Source organism: Odocoileus virginianus, chromosome 13 (assembly GCF_023699985.2).
Source record: "Odocoileus virginianus isolate 20LAN1187 ecotype Illinois chromosome 13, Ovbor_1.2, whole genome shotgun sequence".
Classification (NCBI taxonomy): Eukaryota; Metazoa; Chordata; class Mammalia; order Artiodactyla; family Cervidae; genus Odocoileus; species Odocoileus virginianus.
This window is the reverse complement of record NC_069686.1, coordinates 58,976,468-58,996,138: the sequence shown is the minus strand read 5'-3', so window position 1 is coordinate 58,996,138 and position 19,671 is coordinate 58,976,468. Positions and strand designations below refer to the sequence as shown.

Genomic DNA, 19,671 nt, shown 5'->3' with positions numbered 1-19,671 from the left:
AGCTGAAAACTCCTCTTCTCTGGAGAAAGAGTGGTTCCTCCAAATCTAGGATTAATTTTAGAGTAGCAAAATTAAAGGCTATTGTTTATTTCAACAATATTTCTTAACAGAGTAGAAACTTCAGTTTTGGGGTTTTTTTTTTTCCCACACAAGCCTGAGACCTCATGTTTTGTCTTAATATTCTGGGCACCTGGCATAAAGTCTGGTAATTAATTTGTTGCGCGGATGATTTTTCAACTTCCCTGTTAGCTCAGACAGTAAAGAATCTGCCTGCAATGCATGAGACCCAAGTTCGACCCCTGGGTTAGGAAGATCCCTTGGAGAAGTGAATGGCAACCCACTCCAGTATTCTTGTCTGGAGGATTCCATGGACAGAGGAGCCTGGTGGGCTACAGTCTGGGGTCATAAAAGAGTCAGACACAACTGAGCAACTAAGCATGTGCGAATGATATTTAGAACGTTTTTAAAAAATGTTTAACCTAGTGGTTTCCAGACTTTTGGAAAAAGAAAGACAACAAAGTGAAATGTAGAACGTGTAGCACTAATAACTTTTTATTTTGCCATGTAAGGATGTTTAAAAAAAAATAGCTACCACCTCAGACACCACCGTAACTTCGTGAAGAAACAGAATATTTTCTTACAAAAAGTAGGCGAACATGATCTTGGAATTAAGGGTGAATGCAATTTTCCTTATGTGGCCTTACATGCGCACGGTAAATTGTGCCTATTTTTCTCACTTTGCTGTCGGCCAGGACAAGTGTGGGCCTGGTCTGGGACTGGGAAGCCCCGGATCCCTCTGGCACGCGGCCCAGACGGTAGAGATGTCTGAAGAGCCACGTAGTGTGTTCTCACTCTTGGCTTCTTGTTTTCCTCCGAGCAGAGCTCTGTCAGAAAAAATCGTCTCCGTCCTGCCAAGAATGAAATGTCCACACCAGCTGGAGCCCCACCAGATCCAGGGGATGGACTTTATTCACATATTTCCTGTTGTCCAGGTGAGCGCATCTGAGGGGTTTCTTGTCCTCTGAGCATCGGCATGTTCCTGTGACAGGTCTGGCTCCCGGGCTCTCGGGCCTGGATCCCGGATCTGACGGCCGTGGCGTGGATCTGGTGGCCACAGGACGTGAGTGCACTCCCCAGTGTTACCCTCGGAGTGTTGCCAGTGTTCACCTGCCTTCATCCCACTCAGTCACTTGTTCTGATCTGTGAGTGTTTCCCGCAAGCAGCTTCTCACTGCCCTTCTGGGAGGCCCCGTGCCCTGGCCCCCTTCAGTCCCTCCAGCCCCAAGCTACTCTTTGCTTTTCTTTGTTCTTTATGTTCCAGCTCCTCTGGCTGTCTTTCCAGTTTCCTCCCACGTACTACTTTCCTGTCACAGGGCCTTTCTCTCAGCCTAAGAAGCTCTTCCCTTTTCTTTCTTTCATCCTTCAGCTCTCAGTTCCAGGTCTCCTCAAGAAAGCTCCCTGACCCCCAGATCTGGAGCAGGTTCTTTTCTATATTCTCTTATCCAGCATATTCCCTACCTTCACTGGGATCTTCCTTACCACATTTGTGACCACGTGCATCAAAGTGTCTGGTTATTTATCTGTCTCTCATGGGCAGGTATCAGGGCTGTCTTGCTCAGTCCTGTGTCTCTGGTGCCTCATGGAATGTCTGGCACTTTGTAGGCATTCAGTCCTTATTTGAAGACTGAATTTCTGACAAGAGACTTATCTCTACGCCGGCTTTTTTCTGAGGCCCCGTGATGAAGTGGCTCATGCCACAGTCCCTGTATTCTGTGTGGTTTTTGTGTCTCAGCCTTTCCTCCGGGTACCCAAGGGAGAGGAGGAGGGAAAGGACTCACTTTGTTGCCTGCTGTGTGGACAGGGCTTAGCCTCGGATCCGAATAGAGCTCCTTGAAGCATCTGTTGTAATCCCAGTCTTACATTTGAGAAAAAGTGTGACTCATAGAGGTTAATCAGTTTGCTTAAGGGCAGAGAACTAGTGAGTGGAGAGGCAGATTCCTCTAAATTTTTCCTTGTCTTTAAGCCTGAACATTCCCCCTCCACCACCTTGCAGCCACCCAGAGGAAAGCCACACAGCCCTTGCTGGAGAAGTTCAGTGATTCTGTGAAGGTTATGTAGTGTAGCGGTTAAGAGCTTGGACTCTGGAGACGTTCTGGGTTCAAATCTTGACTCTACCACTTTCCAGCTGTCTGATCTTGGGCAGATGTCTTAACTTCTTACCTGGTAAGTGGAAAATCATAATAGCACCTACCTGATGGAATGAAAGTTGAATAAGTTAATTCGGGTAAAGCACATGACTGAAGGGCTAGCACATTTCAGTAAGTGCTTTCTCTAAGTGTTATGTAGTTGTTTCTGTGGTAGTTACTACTGGGACTCTTCCCCTGAACTGATTTGTAAATGAAATTTGTACATTTGAGGCTAGTACTTTAACTCAGGATTTGACATGTATGTTCATTAGAGGATGGTACCCCCATCCTTTTGTGAAAATATGCCAAGTAGGAACCCTTTGGAAATTCTTACAGAAACCTCTAACGGTATCATATTGTGAAGTTGTTGGCTTTTCTGCCTCAACCTGGATCTCTTGTGACTAGACTTTACTCAACCCTGTGCTAGAACTTGGAGGACCAAAGTGATAGTCCACGTATGAGAAGGGTGTGAAGGTGATTTTCTACAGTTGGTTTGGGTATCCCGAGTATCTGATGGTCTGTGTTCCGAATGGAATGCCTGAGGGCTTCCTGTCTGGATGTGACAGCCTCAGCTAATGGTTACCAGCCATCTTAATTTTGTGGACCTGCAACATTTTAAAGCAAAAATGGAGGTTGATCTATGGTTGCCACCTGTATTTTGGCAGGCAAGGACATTGTTAAAAGTAGCAGTTATTTTGCTTTTTCTATCAGTTCTTGAAAGAAAGGCCATTTAACCCTCATTCTGAGAATAAAGAACAGTCTTTCCCACTGAATACGTTTAGTGCTGTGAGAAACTCACCACACGCCTGTGTTTTTGTTTCCTGTTTTGTTGGATGCCAGTGAAAGAACAGTTGTGGACCAGTCACTGGGACCCACTGGAGCGTCTCTTGTGTGGGTCTGAGGTCCACCAGCCTAGTTCTTGCGGTTTAGCACAACTCGGGCGACTCTGAATGCAGCGGGACAGTGGAGCTGGCTTCAGGCCACTTAGTTCCAGGTCTCATGTTTTTCTGCTACATGGGGCGTGTGACTCTTGTGAAGGTAGATATTTTTCTCGAAGGCTAGGGGCCTGCGGCAGAGCTTGGCTATCCCAGAGGCTCCCTCCTCAGCTCTTCAGGTTGGGAGCTCCGAGACAGAGCCATGGTGAGTCTGAGGCAATCTTGTGAATCAGTGGGTTTTGCCTTCCTCATCAGAGCACGTTCTCCAGGATCCCCCCAAGTAATAACTCAGTGTAGATCTAATTAACAGAGGCAGATTTGAAAAGGCAACAACTCTGAAAGGCCAGAAGGTGGATCTCCAGATGGGAAGGAAAGCAGAGTGAAGTTGAGTTGAGAATGAGTCAGCCTCCTGAGATGTCCAGGGTCCATGCTGGGGTGTGGGTGAGGGGCTGGAGTAGCCCCAAATGTCATCTGATCCTCGGCCCCTGCACCCCTGGATTTTAGGCAGTGCCTGCGGTTACTGTTTGGAGTTGGGGTGGAGTGGAGGGTTCTAGCAACAAAAGAGTGCTCCTAGAGGTACTTGTGGCCACTGCCTTTGCGGGCAGCTGCTTCCTGGCACGTCCTTCTCTTGAGTTGCCCGCCGTTCTGAGCAGGAGCCCTGTGCTATGTGCAGCTGTGCCCTCTGGGGCAGCACAACGACTGTACAGAAACTGCCCCTGAGATGTATCTTCCTGGAGAGAGCCTGGCACCCCTCCACAGAGGTCTCCGCGCGCAGAGCCAGGAGGGGGAGGAGAGGCTGTCTGTACTCTGCACGCTCAGGCTCAGAGGGCCTGGGCCTGCTACAGGGTGTGGGTGTGTGTTTCAGCTCCCTGGAGCTGTAGGTCAGCAGACGCGAAGAGCGGCTCCCTGCCCATGTCCGCTCGGTGGGTCTGGGAAACAATGCGTGAAGCCCAGACGTGCCATGGCCTGGCGGTGGACCCTCCGGGCTGTGGCCAGCAGCTGCTGGCTGTGGACCACTGGGCGGGTTGATGTCACCTCCCTGAGCGTCCGGTTCTGTAAAGCGCGGTCAGTGCCGCTACCTCACAGCGTTCATGGATGCTGAGCGCTCAGCCGCCCCTGAGGTCTGAGGCTGTCCTTGGCACACCTGGTCTCACACAATGTCCGAGGTTCTTTCACCTATCAGACGAGGGTCCCGCTAGCCGTCCTCACTGGTTCCCTTTCCTTCCTGTGGTCTGTGGCACCAGCAGCGCACGACGGGGAGGGTTCTGTCAAGGTCTGCCGTTAGACGCAGGAGGCTTCGGCGGGCTCCAGTATTTACAGAGCCATCTGCCACTTCTGTTTCATGTGCTCCCGCAGTCGCTCTGTGAGGTGAAAAGAAATGACGCTCTGCCCCCCACTTTAGCAGAGAAGGAAACTGAGGCCTGGGCACCTGGAGCAAGGCTCCACGGTTCCTCTGAGGCTGTCGGCTCCAGTCCCCCCATCTCAGCATCCAGATGACCAGCGGCTGTCTTCCCTGCACGACAGTGTGTTTTGATGGTTGCTTGAAACCTGGGTAGTTCGTGTTCTGTGATTCAGATTCAGGACCTGTGCCATCTCTGAGTTGGTCGTTACCCTTTACTTCACTGTGTTTCATCCCCATCAGCTCACATTTCTGCACTTTTCCCCAGTGGCTGGTGAAGCGAGCTATAGAAACAAAAGAAGAGATGGGTGACTACATCCGCTCCTACTCCATATCCCAGTTCCAGAAAACCTACAGTCTGCCTGAGGTCAGTGTTCTGCTCTTTTCTTGTCCAGCTGAGAACCTGAGCACACAGTTAGGGACCCCCTGGAAGAAGCAGAGTAAGCTCAGGCTCCCCTGTGCTCCTCCCCCACGCTATGGCATCTCTGCGCCCACCTGGTCAGCACTGAACCTGGACCTCCTGGTTCATTTGAATTGCCCTCTTTGAATGGGCACTGAGTGCCAAGCTCTATAATTTTGTCCTTTTCTCTCAATTTTGGTACTTGACCCAGACCTTTTATTAAAGTACAAGAACATGAGCATGCTGCTGCTGCTGCTAAGTCGCTTCAGTCGTGTCCAACCCTGTGCGACCCCATAGACGGCAGCCCACCAGGCTCCTCCATCCCTGGGATTCTCCAAGCAAGAGCGCTGGGGTGGGTTGCCATTTCCTTCTCCAATGCACGAAACTGCGAAGTGAAAATGAAGTCGCTCAGTCCGTCCAACTCTTTGCAACCCCATGGACTGCAGCCCACCAGGCTCCTCCGTCCATGGGATTCTCCAGGCAAGAGTACTGGAGGGGGTGCAGTTGCCTTCTCCGGAACATGAGCATATTTCTGTATAATTATATGAAGCTTTTCAAGAGACCATCTGCTTAGGATGACACACCTATAGTAGCAGTTGAATAATAATCACAGCAACAATAACTGCTGATTTCTGTCAGATACCTGCTACATTCCAGTCCCAGCGCACTACATGCCTTCTGCTTCTTGATCCTCATGATCGCTCCCTGGTTTCCAAGTGGAGAAGCTGAGGCTTGGAGGTGAGGTAACTTGCTAAGGTCTCAGAACTCAGAGGATTTGAACTGAGAACACTTGTCTCCGCCTCTACACTCTGCGGTCCCCTTTTTTCTTACCAGCTGCAGGGATCTGTTTTGGAGCCCTTGACAGAGGCCCTCACTTTCCTCATGCTTAGTGTATTCCAATTTGTTAGAAAATTGAGACTTTTTCAGACAAAGCTGTGATGAGAAGCCAGTTTACAGGACAGATTGCTGAGCAGTCTAATTGAGTTTCAGTCTTTACGCAGGATTTGTTTCATCCCTGTGTATTCTTGTCTTGCAGGATGATGACTTCATCAAGAGGAAAGAAAAGGCCATCAGGACAGTCGTTGACCTCTCTGTGAGTTCCCTGCCCGAGTTCTCCTGTCAGGGAAGATCATAGGGTCATAGCTTCCAAGTAGCCCTTTGATTTAAATCGCAGAAGCCTCTGCGCCCGCTGCCTCCCCCCGCCCCCATTCCCGGAGGTTTCTGTCTGTGGGGATTGCCCAGCAGCTGACCTCAAGTGCGTGTGTGAGGGAGGCCCTGCCTGCCGCGCACGCATGCCCGATCTCTAATGCCAGCGTTCGGGGTAGACCGTGCCTGCCGCGCGCGCATGCCCGGTCTCTAATGCCAGCGTTCAGGGTAGACCGTGCCTGCTGCGTGCCCATGCCCGGTCTCTAATGCCAGCGCGATTCGGGGTAGACCGTGCCTGCCGCGCGCGCATGCCCGGTCTCTAATGCCAGCGCGATTCGGGGTAGACCGTGCCTGCCGCGCGCGCATGCCCGGTCTCTAATGCTAGCGTTCGGGGTAGACCGTGCCTGCCGCGTGCTCATGCCCCGTCTCTAATGCCAGCGTTCGGGGTAGACCATGCCTGCCGCGTGCTCATGCCCGGTCTCTAATGCCAGCGTTCGGGGTAGACCGTGCCTGCTGCGTGCCCATGCCCGGTCTCTAATGCCAGCGCGATTCGGGGTAGACCGTGCCTGCCGCGCGCGCATGCCCGGTCTCTAATGCTAGCGTTCGGGGTAGACCGTGCCTGCCGCGTGCTCATGCCCCGTCTCTAATGCCAGCGTTCGGGGTAGACCGTGCCTGCCGCCGCATGCCCGGTCTCTAATGCCAGCGTTCGGGGTAGACCGTGCCTGCCGCGCACTCATGCCCGGTCTCTAATGCCAGCGTTCAGGGTAGACCGTGCCTGCCGCGTGCTCATGCCCGGTCTCTAATGCCAGCGTTCGGGGTAGACTGTGCCTGCCGCGCACGCGTGCCCGGTCTCTAATGCCAGCGTTCGGGGTAGACTGTGCCTGCCGCGTGCTCATGCCTGGTCTCTAATGCCAGCGTTCGGGGTAGACCGTGCTTGCCGCGCACGCATGCCCAGTCTTTAATGCCAGCGTTCGGGGTAGACCGTGCCTGCTGCGTGCCCATGCCCGGTCTCTAATGCCAGCGTTCGGGGTAGACCGTGCCTGCCGCACGCACATGCCCGGTCTCTAATGCCAGCGTTCGGGGTAGACCGTGCCTGCCGCGCGCGCATGCCCGGTCTCTAATGCCAGCGTTCGGGGTAGACCGTGCCTGCCGCACGCACATGCCCGGTCTCTAATGCCAGCGTTCGGGGTAGACCGTGCCTGCCGCGCACGCATGCCCGGTCTCTAATGCCAGCGTTCGGGGTAGACCGTGCCTGCCGCGTGCTCATGCCCGGTCTCTAATGCCAGCGTTCGGGGTAGACCGTGCCTGCTGCGTGCCCATGCCCGGTCTCTAATGCCAGCGCGATTCGGGGTAGACCGTGCCTGCCGCGCGCGCATGCCCGGTCTCTAATGCTAGCGTTCGGGGTAGACCGTGCCTGCCGCGTGCTCATGCCCCGTCTCTAATGCCAGCGTTCGGGGTAGACCGTGCCTGCCGCCGCATGCCCGGTCTCTAATGCCAGCGTTCGGGGTAGACCGTGCCTGCCGCGCACTCATGCCCGGTCTCTAATGCCAGCGTTCAGGGTAGACCGTGCCTGCCGCGTGCTCATGCCCGGTCTCTAATGCCAGCGTTCGGGGTAGACTGTGCCTGCCGCGCACGCGTGCCCGGTCTCTAATGCCAGCGTTCGGGGTAGACTGTGCCTGCCGCGTGCTCATGCCTGGTCTCTAATGCCAGCGTTCGGGGTAGACCGTGCTTGCCGCGCACGCATGCCCAGTCTTTAATGCCAGCGTTCGGGGTAGACCGTGCCTGCTGCGTGCCCATGCCCGGTCTCTAATGCCAGCGTTCGGGGTAGACCGTGCCTGCCGCACGCACATGCCCGGTCTCTAATGCCAGCGTTCGGGGTAGACCGTGCCTGCCGCGCGCGCATGCCCGGTCTCTAATGCCAGCGTTCGGGGTAGACCGTGCCTGCCGCACGCACATGCCCGGTCTCTAATGCCAGCGTTCGGGGTAGACCGTGCCTGCCGCGTGCTCATGCCCGGTCTCTAATGCCAGCGTTCGGGGTAGACTGTGCCTGCCGCGTGCTCATGCCCGGTCTCTAATGCCAGCATTCGGGGTAGACCGTGCCTGCCGCGCGCACATGCCCGGTCTCTAATGCCAGCGTTCGGGGTAGACCGTGCCTGCCGCGCGCACATGCCCGGTCTCTAATGCCAGCGCGATTCGGGGTAGACCATGCCTGCCGCGCGCGCATGCCCACTCTCTAATGCCACCGTTCGGGGTAGACCCTGCCACACCCACTGCCCTGTGTTTTCCTTAGTTCCAGTTTTCCAGACTCAGAGTCCTTCCTCATTTGTGCCAGTGCTGACCATAAATGTCAAACTTCACGTAGCTCCAGAGAGCGAATGACGAACTACAAGTGATACCGAGGTCATCACTGCCTTGGTGGCTTTGGAGCGGCAGCTTCTGAGCTCTGTGTGGGAAGCTCCGGGATGACCTTTGTCTGTGTGTGCGCATCAGCGCAGGGTCTGTACCCACAGGCGCAGCGACCCCGCGCAGGGGCTAGAGGAGCACTTTGGGCCTTCTCTAAGCACTCAGGGCCAGAGCCCAGCAGAACCTAGGCAGTGCCACCCACTCCTCACCCCCCAACCTTCCTGCATGAAAATGAAGCCTCAGTGCCTAGGTCTAAGTGCTCTTTCTTTAGAAAATAATGTATTATTTTGCCTTTTTTTTTTTTTTTACTTTTGAGAATAAATGTGTACTCTCCCCAGGCAATTACTCTGAAAAGAGTAACAATAGCTTGATGATGAAAGACATGAAATGCTCATTTAAAAGTCTTATCAGCTTATGGTTATAATTTGTATTTTCCACAATTCCATTTGGGAAATGTGAGGTATGTAAAACCTTTAAGTTACATTCTGAAGCTGGATGTGGTTTTCAGATTTGGTGGCTGTATTAAGTATTAATAATAATACACGATAGAACAGTAGAGTAATTTTTTTCCCCTGGTTGTGAAATAGATGTTCAGTTTAGAACATCTTTAAAGTTTTCTTTGAAAAAGTTGATCAATCAGAGGAAAAAAGGTCAACCTTAACCTAACAATATAGAAACAGCCACTTTTGGACATATTTCTTCTGTGTTTTTAATGTGTATTTTTATAGTGAATTAGAATTATACTTTGAATATAAATTAATAATTTTTCCCTACTCACCGGTAGAGCAGTGTATGCTGTTAAAGATTTCTCCTGATCGCATTTTCATGGCAAATAATAACCAGTTGGTTGGGTGTGCTATTGCTTTCCCTTGTTTTAAGCGATGCTTCATTTCTGGAAAGAACTGAGAATTAGATTTGACAGTGTTACCGCAGATACAGGGAGCTGGGGAGCCCGGAGCAGGAGAGGAAGGGAAATTCTCTTTTCCCCATGAACTCTGTCCTATTTGAGCTTTATACTAAATCTCTTACCACCTATTCAAAAACAGTGAAGTGACAAATTTGTTGTTTAGTTACTAAGTCGTGTCTGACTCTTTGCAACCCCATGGATTGTAGCTCACCAGGCTCCTCTGTCCATCAGATTTTCCAGACAAGAATGCTGGTGTGGGTTGCCATTTCTTTCTCCAGGGAATCTTCCTGACCCAGGGATCAAATCCACATCTCCTGCATTTTCAAGCAGATTCTTTACCACTGAGCCATCAGGGAAGCCCAGAAGTTGAAACAAAAACAAAAACAAAAAAACAGTTAATGTTTATTGAATATCTTCATGTGTAAATCTCACTTGGAGCCCTGAAGAGAGAGTGAGAAACATCACATTTTTTGACTGTGTCACCAAGAATAAAAAGGCCAGTGTAGCTGTTGATTATCCTATCAATGAAACTGGGCCTGATGTCCCTTTACCTATTAAACATTTCGGTCCTCTAGAGATATATTATTTCCTCTTTTCCTTTGTAATGGAATTTTTAAAGAAAATTGTCTTCTGCTTAGCAATGTGACTTAAATTCTTAAAGGAATTTAAGGAGATAATGACAAATATGTAGTGACCAAATGTTGTTCTAAGCATTTGTATATAACTTATCTAGTCCTCACAACAACCCTATGAAGTAATAGTATTTTTTTTTTTGACAGTTGAGGAAACTAAGGCACAGTTTGGTTATGTAGGTTGCCCAAGGTCACATTGGTGATGACAGAGCCAGGATGCAATAAAATGCTAGATAAAATGCTGTTGGCAGCTCTTTAGGAAATAATATCAAGATACAGGAAAATGGAGAAAAAATTGGAGGTCTTCTTTGATTAATAGTTCAAATTGCTTAGTTTATTTCCTTTTTTAAATGTGTGAACTTACTTGTCAGTTGACTGTCAATACATTTACTGTTGTTCAGTTCAGTTCAGTTGCTCAGTCGTGTCCAACTCTTTGCACCTCCATGGACTGCAGCACGCCAAGCTTCTCTGTCCATCACCAACTCCTGGAGCTTATTCAAACTCGTGTTCATTGAGTCGGTTATACCATCCAACCATCTCATCCTCTGTTGTCCCCTTCTCCTCCTGCCTTCAATCTTTCCCACCATCAGGGTCTTTTCAGATGAGTCGATTCTTCACATCAGGTGGCCAAAGGATTGGAGCTTCAGCATCAGTTCTTCCAAAGAATATTAAGAACTAGTTTCCTTCAGGATGGACTGGTTGGATCTCCTTGCAGTCCAAGGGACTCTCAAGAGTCTCCTTCAGCACCACAGTTCAGAAGCATCAATTCTTCAGTGCTCAACTCTCACGTACACGACTACTGGAAAAACCATACCTTTGACTAGACGGACCTTTGTTAGCAAAGTAATGTCTCTGCTTTTTAATATGCTGTCTAGGTTTGTCATAGCTTTTCTTCCAAGAAGCAAGTGTCTTTTAATTTTATGGCTACAGTCACCATCTGCAGTGATTTTGGAGCCCCCCAAAATAAAGTCTGTCACTTTTCCATTGTTTTCCCATCTATTTGCCATGAAGTGATGGGACTGGATGCAGTGATCTTAGTTTTCTGAATGTTGAGTTTTAAGCCAACTTTTTCACTCACCTCTTTCACTTTCATCAAGAGGCTCTTTAGTTCTTGGCTTTCTGCCATAAGTATGGTGTCATCTGCATATCTGAGGTTATTGATATTTCTCCCGGCAATCTTGATTCCAGCTTGTGCTTCCTCCAGCCAAGTGTTTCTCATGATTTACTCTGCATATAAATTAAACAAGCAAGGTGATAATATACAGCCTTGGCATACTCCTTTCCTGATTTGAAACCAGTCAGTTGTTCATTGTCCAGTTCTAACTGTTGCTTCTTCACCTGCATACAGATTTCTCAGGAGGCAGGTAAGGTGGTCTGGTATTCCCATCTCTTTAAGAATTATCCACAGTTTGTTGTGATCCACACAGTCAAAGATTTTGGTGTAGTCAATAAAGCAGAAGTAGATGGTTTTTCTGGAACTCTCTTGCTTTTTCAGTGATCCAACAGATGTTGGCAATTTGATCTCAGGATCCTCTGCCTTTTCTAAATCCAACTTGAACATCTTCAGGTTCTCAGTTCATGTACTATTGAAGCCTAGCTTGAAGAATTTTGAGCATTACTTTGCTAGTGTGTGAGATGGGTGCAATTGTGCAGTAGTTTGAACATTCTTTGGCATTGCCTTTCTTTGGGATTGGAATGAAAACTGACCTGTTCCAGTCCTATGGCCACTACTGAGTTTTCCAAATTTGCTGGCATGTTGAGTGCAGCACCTTCACAGCATCATCTTTTAGGATTTGAAATAGCTCAACTGGAATTCCATCACCTCCTCTAGTTATGTTCATAGTGATGCTTCCTAAGACCCACTTGACTTTGCATTCCAGGATGTCTGGCTCTAGGTGAGTGATCACACCATCATGGTTATCTGGGTCATGAAGATCTTTTTTATGTAGTTCTTATGTGTATTCTTGCCACCTCTTCTTAATATCTTCTGCTTCTGTTAGGTCCATACCATTTCTGTCCTTTATTGTGCTCATCTTTTCATGAGATGTTCCCTTGGTTTCTCTAATTTTCTTGAAGAGATCTCTAGTCTTTCCCATTCTATTTGTTTCGTGTATTTCTTTGCACTGATCACTGAGGAAGGCTTTCTTATCTCTCCTTGCTATTCTTTGGAACTCTGCATTCAAATGGGTATATCTTTCCTTTTCTCCTTTGCCTTTCACTTCTCTTCTTTTCAAAGATATTTGCAAGGCCTCCTCAGAGAACCATTTTGTGTTTTTGCATTTCTTTTTCTTGATCCCTGCCTCCTGTACAATGTCATGAACCTCTGTCCATAGTTCTTAAGGCACTCTGTTTATCAGATCTAATCCCTTGAATCTATTTGTCATGTCCACTGTATAATCGTAAGGGATTTGGTTTAGATCATACCTGAATGGTCTAGTGGTTTTCCCTCCTTCAATTTAAGTCTGAATTTGGCAATAAGGAGTTCACGATCTGAGCTGCAGTCAGCTCCTGGTCTTGTTTTTGCTGACTGTATAGAGCTTCTCCATCTTTGGCTGCAAGGAATATAATCAATCTGATTTCTGTATTGACCATCTGGTAATACATTAATGTTGTAATGATAAAGAATTTTTATGGATGGCCAGAGGTGGCCTTTGGGTTTTATTTTCTTCTTTATCTACTGAAAGTACTTCTTATTTCCAGATGCTGCCTTCTTAGGTTTCTTAGCTGAAACCTGTGGCCATTAATTTCCTTCTTGCTAACCCACCAGCTCTGCACACACTTTCTTGCAGCCTTGGAGTGAGAGTCCCAGGAACTTGTCAAAGAGTCACGTGTACATCTCTGTTATCTTCTTGTGACCTCTGTAAGGCATAGAACAGCTTGCTGGGTTTTGTTTCCAGTCACTCTCCTCACAGAGAGTCCCTCCCCTTGTCAAAGGAATGAGTGTGAATTGTGAAAGTTGCTCAGTCGTGTCCACCTCTTTGTGATCCCATGGACTGTAGCCTGCCAGTCTCCTCTGTCCATGGGATTCTCCAGGCAAGAATATTAGAGTGGGTTGCCATGCCTTCCTCCAGGGGATCTTCCCAGCCCAGGGGTGGAACCCAGGTGTCCTGCACTGCAGGCAGATTCTTTGTCGTCTGAGCCTCCAGGGAAGCAGGGAAAAGGAGTGGAGTCTTTCCTGCGTTACCAGGGTGTGGTTCTCTGCAAGTGTCGGGTTCTGACGGATGCTTTCTCCTCCACGTGGCTCATCACTGTTCCTTACCGTCCGTTACAGGCCAGTCTATTCCGCAGAATCCCAAATTTAAATTCTGAATGGAAAATTAAGGATTAAAATTCAGTTTAACATATGGTGGCAGGTTTGTAGACCCAGCCTTCTATAAAATACGGATGCAGCTGCCGTATACTGATCGAATGCCTTCTGTGTGCTTGGCATGTGATTAGGTATTTTACAAGCAATGTTTCATTTAGTTGTAATCAACACTGAAGGACTTATGTGTTGTTTTTTCATCTTGTAAGAAGTTGAGACTGAGAAGAGGTAGTAAAATCCCTGCACAGTTGCAGAGCTGAGAAGAGGCAGCCAGATTTTGATTTTCCATCTCGGTCCTCAGACACCCAGGTGCTGGTGCTTCTCCAGTTTTCTCACTCTTCACCTCTGTCTGATTTCTCACGTGTCCCTGACACTAACTCTGCAGTAATGCTCTTGACTGATTTCAGGACCTTGGGATGGTAGTCATCAGGGTCCCAGAGACTCAAATGCATGCACAGTGGCTGGGTGTGCTGCCCTTACGCGGGCGTCTACTCTGCCTGCCCCACTGAAGACCATTTGTCTAGCTGGAGAATGGATGCCAAGTGGAGACTTGTGTTGTCTTTCTTCCCATCTGTTAGCATGTTTCATTGTGCCTCAACAAGCAGACTTTACTTTCTCTTGCTTAGATATAACATGCTTTCAAAAATAAATATTAAACGTTTTAATTTTTTTGAAAACTTTTAGCTTATTCTTGTCTTTAGCCATCTTTGTAGGACTGTTCCAATTTTCTGCCTTTGTTCTTGGTTGTGTGGCTCAGCTGTATTTTTTGGTGCATGATTTTTAATTTTACAAAAGGTTGTTTTTCTTATATACTAGTGCTGTAGTAACAATAAGGAAAAATTAGGAAATGGAGAGAGTACAAAGACTAAATCACCCATGATACCACCAGCCAGGGATAACCACTGATATTCCACGTAGGAAATACAAGAGTTATGGATATTAATATAGAAAATTAGAGATTGCAGAAAAATAGCATGATACTGTATATTCTGTTTCATTGTGTGCTTGTTTTGCTCAAGAATATAATCAAGGTTATACTTCCGTGCCAGTAAATAAACCACCACAGCATTTTTAGTGGTTGAACTTTACACTTTGTGTGGTACTAATTTAACTAGCTTAGTTTATTTTTTAGGGTTTTGTGTTGTCCTTTGGTTTGGGCTTTTTTTTTTTTTTTGCTATTAAGTAGGACATCCCCATAGCTAACTTTTTTTCTTTTATCTTTAATTATTTACTTGGGTTACATTTCCTTGAAGTGAAATTGGTTCGGAGGTTATGCCCCAGTCTGTAGGACCTCTTGCTAGATTGCCTCGCAGAAAGGCTGTTGTGTGACCTTTTAACTTCTGAGCTCTTTTGTGTTGGCCTCATTTTTCTTCCTCCTGGGGATTAGTCCCAGTCCTTCGGCTTCGCCTTTGAAATGTATTCTTTTCTTGACTTCGCCATATCCCCGTTTTACAGAATAGCTGACTGGTTTGTAGAAGGCCTGCTTGATGGGAGGTGGCATTTTCAAAGCATGTGAAAAAATGAAGCTGTTGCCCTCAGGACAGTCCTCCCCTCACCCTTTCCGCTTCAGCATCGTAATTGCTCATGTGTCTCACCTTATGTGCTGTTTTACAGCTTACTGCCTCCTTTCCTGAACTGTCAGCCTTCCATGCTCACGGAGTACCTGGGACCTGTGCAGTGAGGTCTTTACTCCCTCTCAACCTTGAGGAAAGAGCAGCTGTGAAATTTTATCCAGAGCCCCCAAAATATGTTTATTTACTGTTTGTTGAACATTTTTTGGTAATGTTTAGAATTTTGTATGAGACCAGAGGGGACAGAATTAAAAAAACAAAGACTTCTTATCGGTCCCCTAAAAGACTATGTCATTTAAAACTCCACTGTGCTCTTCCATAGGAAACACCATGAAGAAGGCCTTTCCACCAAGAACATAAAATGTACATATGGCAACATAAGAAAAAATATGTATTGGTACATTTTATTGATAATAGCAAAAACACACATGTATGTATATCTTAACCCTTAACGTGTGCCAGATATGTTAGATAGATTGGCTAATCCTTATGTCTCTCTCCTTATACCTGTTTCACAGATGAAAAACCTCAGGGGTTAAAGTAATTTGCCCCAAACCAGACAGATAGCAAAGGGGCAAGGGTTAAGCCCTGTCTGTCTGACTCCATATGTTCATTCCATAATAGTATTAATAACTAGGCATTTACTGTGTGCCCAGCTGCATCCTGGAGTGTGGGGTGAAAGTCGGGACACTGCAGCAGGGATGCAGGGGGCTCTGGGGCTCATCATCGGGCAAGATGTGATGGGTCAGGGCCAGAGCACCACAGGCTCTATTTAGGCGATGCTTTAACAGGCTTGCCTGCAGGCTGGGGAGGCCCTCACAGTGTGCAGCCATCCCGAGGCCTAGGCACAGGGGCCACAGATCAGAAGGGGAGGAAAGAAAGCGAGGGAGCCCGGGGCAGGGGTGGGGGCAGGAAGCCCCTGCTGGGTTAGAGAGATTTGAAGGGCAGCGGCAGCCTGGGGTTCTTATGGTCTCGGGCCTCTCCTGTCTGTGGTTCAGAAATGACAGGGCAGTTTTGCAGAGCATGCAGTATGGACAGGCTGTAAACGGCTAAAACTCTGTTCAGTGGGGCATCTTGTGAATAATTGGATGTGTAAAGAGTTGGAGGGTTTTGAGCAGTGGGTCTCAGCAGGCTGTGAAGAAATAAACCTAGGACTCAATATACAGAAGCCATCTTGGCTCGTGTATACAAAACAGCAGCCTCTTTCTTACCCACCGTGTTAAGCTGTTTGGTACAGATATAAGGGGTCTGAATGGGGCTTACACTTGACCTCACGGAGCAGAACGCAGACCTGCATAGTGGAGCTGTTGTAAGAGAGCAAGATTTAGGGGGTGTCTAGAGCAAACCTTCCTCTCCAGCTAACTTTCTACCCACAGACATGACTACCATCTGTCTATCTCACCATTCCACTCAGTTCCCAGGGGCTTCGTTTTTGTGGTGGTGGTAGTGGTGGTTTTATTAATGCGAAAATGAAGACAAACCTCTTTGTCTCAGAATAATTTTTTCTTAGGGGATGTTTTAGGGCCCTGTGCTTGCTGGTGGGGACATCAGCGGAGCCCCTTTAGGTGGAAGGCAGTGTTTGTTCAGAGAAGGCAATGGCACCCCACTCCAGTACTGTTGCCTGGAAAATCCCATGGGCGGAGGAGCCTGGTGGGCTGCAGTCCGTGGGGTCGCTTAAGAGTCAGACACGACTGAGCGACTTCACTTTCACTTTTCACTTTCATGCATTGGAGAGGGAAATGGCAGCCCACTCCAGTGTTCTTGCCTGGGAAATCCCACGGACAGGGGAGCCTGGTGGGCTGCCGTCTATGGGGTCGCACAGTCGGACACGACTGCAGCGACGCAGCAGCATCTGTGTTTGTTCAGCGACTGGTGGGCAGAGGTATCTGTTAGAGCCAGGTTTGGGCTGCCAGGTGGGCTCTGGGAAAATGAGACATGCTCCCCGCAGCGTATGGTGTGGTCCAGCCCCCTGGAGCCCTGGAGGGCAGTGGCTGTCGGTGGCCGTCTTGCTGCCCACTGGTCATTTCCTGAAGGGGTTGCCTGCCGTAGCTGAGAGGCAGTGATTGGGGCGTTGCTGCAGACACAGCTGTGGAGCTGAACTCTTCCCACCCTTCCCCGCCATTTGGAATGTGACCAGAGGAATGGCTCTGATGGGTGAACCTGACTTGTAGCCAGTCCTGCGAATTGGAGAGCTGGGCCACTCACTGTACACAGTCTCTGCTTTACAGAGGGGTCACATTAACTTTTTAACCCCAGCCACACTCATGTTTCCTTTGGCATATGCTGAGTGGATGATCAGAGCCCAGCAGGAAGGGTGATCACAGTTGAGGTAGGACTCATCATGCAGGTGCTTACGAGTCTCAGTTCTGAAGTCATCTCTTCTCTTCTCGTTTTTTGCGTTTGTAACCATAGGCAAGCTGTTTAATCTCTGTGCCTGTTCCATCATCTGTATACATAAAACAGAGATCATTGCCCTCCTGGGTATTGGTCAAGTGGGTAGCACATATAGAGCAGTATATGCCTGACACATACCACGCATTCAATAAGTGATAACAATTACTATTACTGCCAGTGTTAATGGCCAAAGAAAAATTGATTTTTGTCTACCTTTTAAAAACTAAAGTTATGTTTTTTAGAAAGCATAGTTAAAAAATAACCTCTGACTTTAAATTGCTGATGGAATTATGCTACCAACTCGTTATCTTTTCAGGGTTAAAAGAACACAAAGAATGAGAGACTAGGAGTCTCCTTCAAAATCTGTTAGTCCAGCCCTCGTTGCGCAGATATGGGAAAAGGTCCATTGAGGGAAACTGCCTTTCCCAGGGTCATACAGCTTGTTAATGGCAGAGACAGGACTAGACATCAGTGTTCCTGACTCGTTTCTTTGAAGGGTGACCTAGTAATAGTTCTTCATGCTTGGCCTAGGAACATTTAGGTCCTTTACTTAAGCAAACCACTGTAATGATCCATGTGGCCACTTCACATTGTGTAGTCTCATGAGAGGGCTCAGCTGAAGTGACTAGTGGGGCAAGTTAGTATAGTAGGAAACCTTGGGACTAGCAACCTGGGTACCTATTCTAGCAATCCTGGACAAATTATTTGTTCTCTGCTGCTTTAGTAGCAAGGTGGAGATAATAGCATCTGCCCTGCTTCTGCCCACAGTATAGTTATAAAATGCAAAAAGTGAGATGTGGTGAGGTACTTTAAAGTATAAGGAATAATTGCACAAAGGCCAACATTGTCATTGTTTGGCTGATTAAAAGGTCCTTGTGCTGTTGGTTTCAAGTATGCTGTTGTTTTGGAGTCAGTGCTTTTTTAGAAGAAGCCAGCTTCCTGTCTGGGTCGTTGACTCTATGAATGGTAACTAAGGAAGGTAGCAGTTAAGCTCAATTATATAGTGCCGCTGTAATCGTAGAGCTCCATGGAAATTAAATCGTACACAGTAACTGATGTCATGCCAGTTTATTACGGTTTTCATTTCCCCATAAATCTGATTTGTTATTTATAGCTTCCTGTTCATGTTCATGTAGGCACCAGCAGCAAACAGGAATACTTGCGGCAGCGAGTTAAAACAACCCGCCAGGATCATCCCAGAACCTGTTTCATTTCTTTTTCACAGAATAGTTGAAATGACAGATGTTACAGAAGGGATGTTTTTCTGTATGTTTGAAACTTTTCATAATAAAAAGTGAGATGATAATAAAGTTAACCAGAATTATCAAGAGGGGAACCATTTTGATTATCTAAAAATGCCACGGTCTGGAGAAGCCAGATGGTAGTGCTTGTTCTGGAGATGTCCAAGTGGAGATTTTATGTATGTGTATGTGCTGAGTCGCTTCAGTCATGTCCGACTCTTTGTGACCCCGTGGAGTGTAGCCCACTAGGCTCCTCTGTCCCTGGGATTTCCCAGACTAGAATACTGAAGTGGGTTGCCATTGCCTTCTCCAGGGGATCTCGCCGACCCAGGGATCAAACCCGGGTCTCCCACATTGCAGGCAGTCTTTAGCATCTGAGCCACCAAGCAGACTCTGCCAGTGGGAAAGAAAAGATCCAAACTGAAAACCTTTCACAAACCCTGCCTACTTGTACCTGGAGCCCCGAACAAATATTAGTAAGGTATTATTTGATGCCAGGTGGCAGTCAAGAAGGGCATATATTTGGGGTAGAATGGTAAACCAGGTCATCTCAGGGTGATGACCTACATTAATTGAGCACCTACTACATGCCATATACTTTGTTTAGGAAATATATATATGTGCACTTTCAGTATGTGTCCTACACAAAATGGATCTATATTTATATATTTATAACTAAATAATACTCTAATAATTTAAAAGTCATTGAAAGTTTATAATGCATTTGGTGTTTTATAAGATTTTTTCCTGAGGATAAACCTCAAAGACTTTTGTAAAAATATATATATCTCTGAAGGGTTTATATCAGCATTCCTTTTTTGGTATTAGAGTTTAAGAATTTGAGATTTCTTTTGCCATGAAAGAATTTTTTTCTAAGTATAGTAGGTTAACATGTATATCAGTGGTTGTTGCCATTTATGTCTCTGGGTGGTAGAAAGGTGTGGATATGTAGTGACTGTGAAAAATTTGTATTTCTTTCTGGAAAATTTTATTAAGGGATGAAAAAGATTTGAATAGAGATAAATCTTGCTTTTCAAGGCAAGATTCAGTATTATAGAGATGTTGGATTTTCCCAAAGTAATCTGTAAATTTGGTGTGATTCTAATCCAAGCTCAACAGTTTTTCATAATGAACTTGACAAGCTGATACTGCAA

At 47.4% G+C, this 19,671-nt stretch overlaps 1 protein-coding gene across 1 annotated transcript in view; it reads left to right on the top strand.

Annotated features, from left to right (window-relative positions):
• The window catches only part of CCDC93 (coiled-coil domain containing 93), a 92,077-nt gene that overhangs the window by 12,451 nt on the left and 59,955 nt on the right, over positions 1-19,671 (top strand). Inside the window, exons 4-6 of the mRNA XM_020883043.2 lie at positions 881-992; positions 4,788-4,886; positions 5,956-6,012. Of these exons, the coding sequence (XP_020738702.1) occupies positions 881-992; positions 4,788-4,886; positions 5,956-6,012 (268 nt within the window). The remainder of the gene's footprint in view (positions 1-880; positions 993-4,787; positions 4,887-5,955; positions 6,013-19,671) is intronic.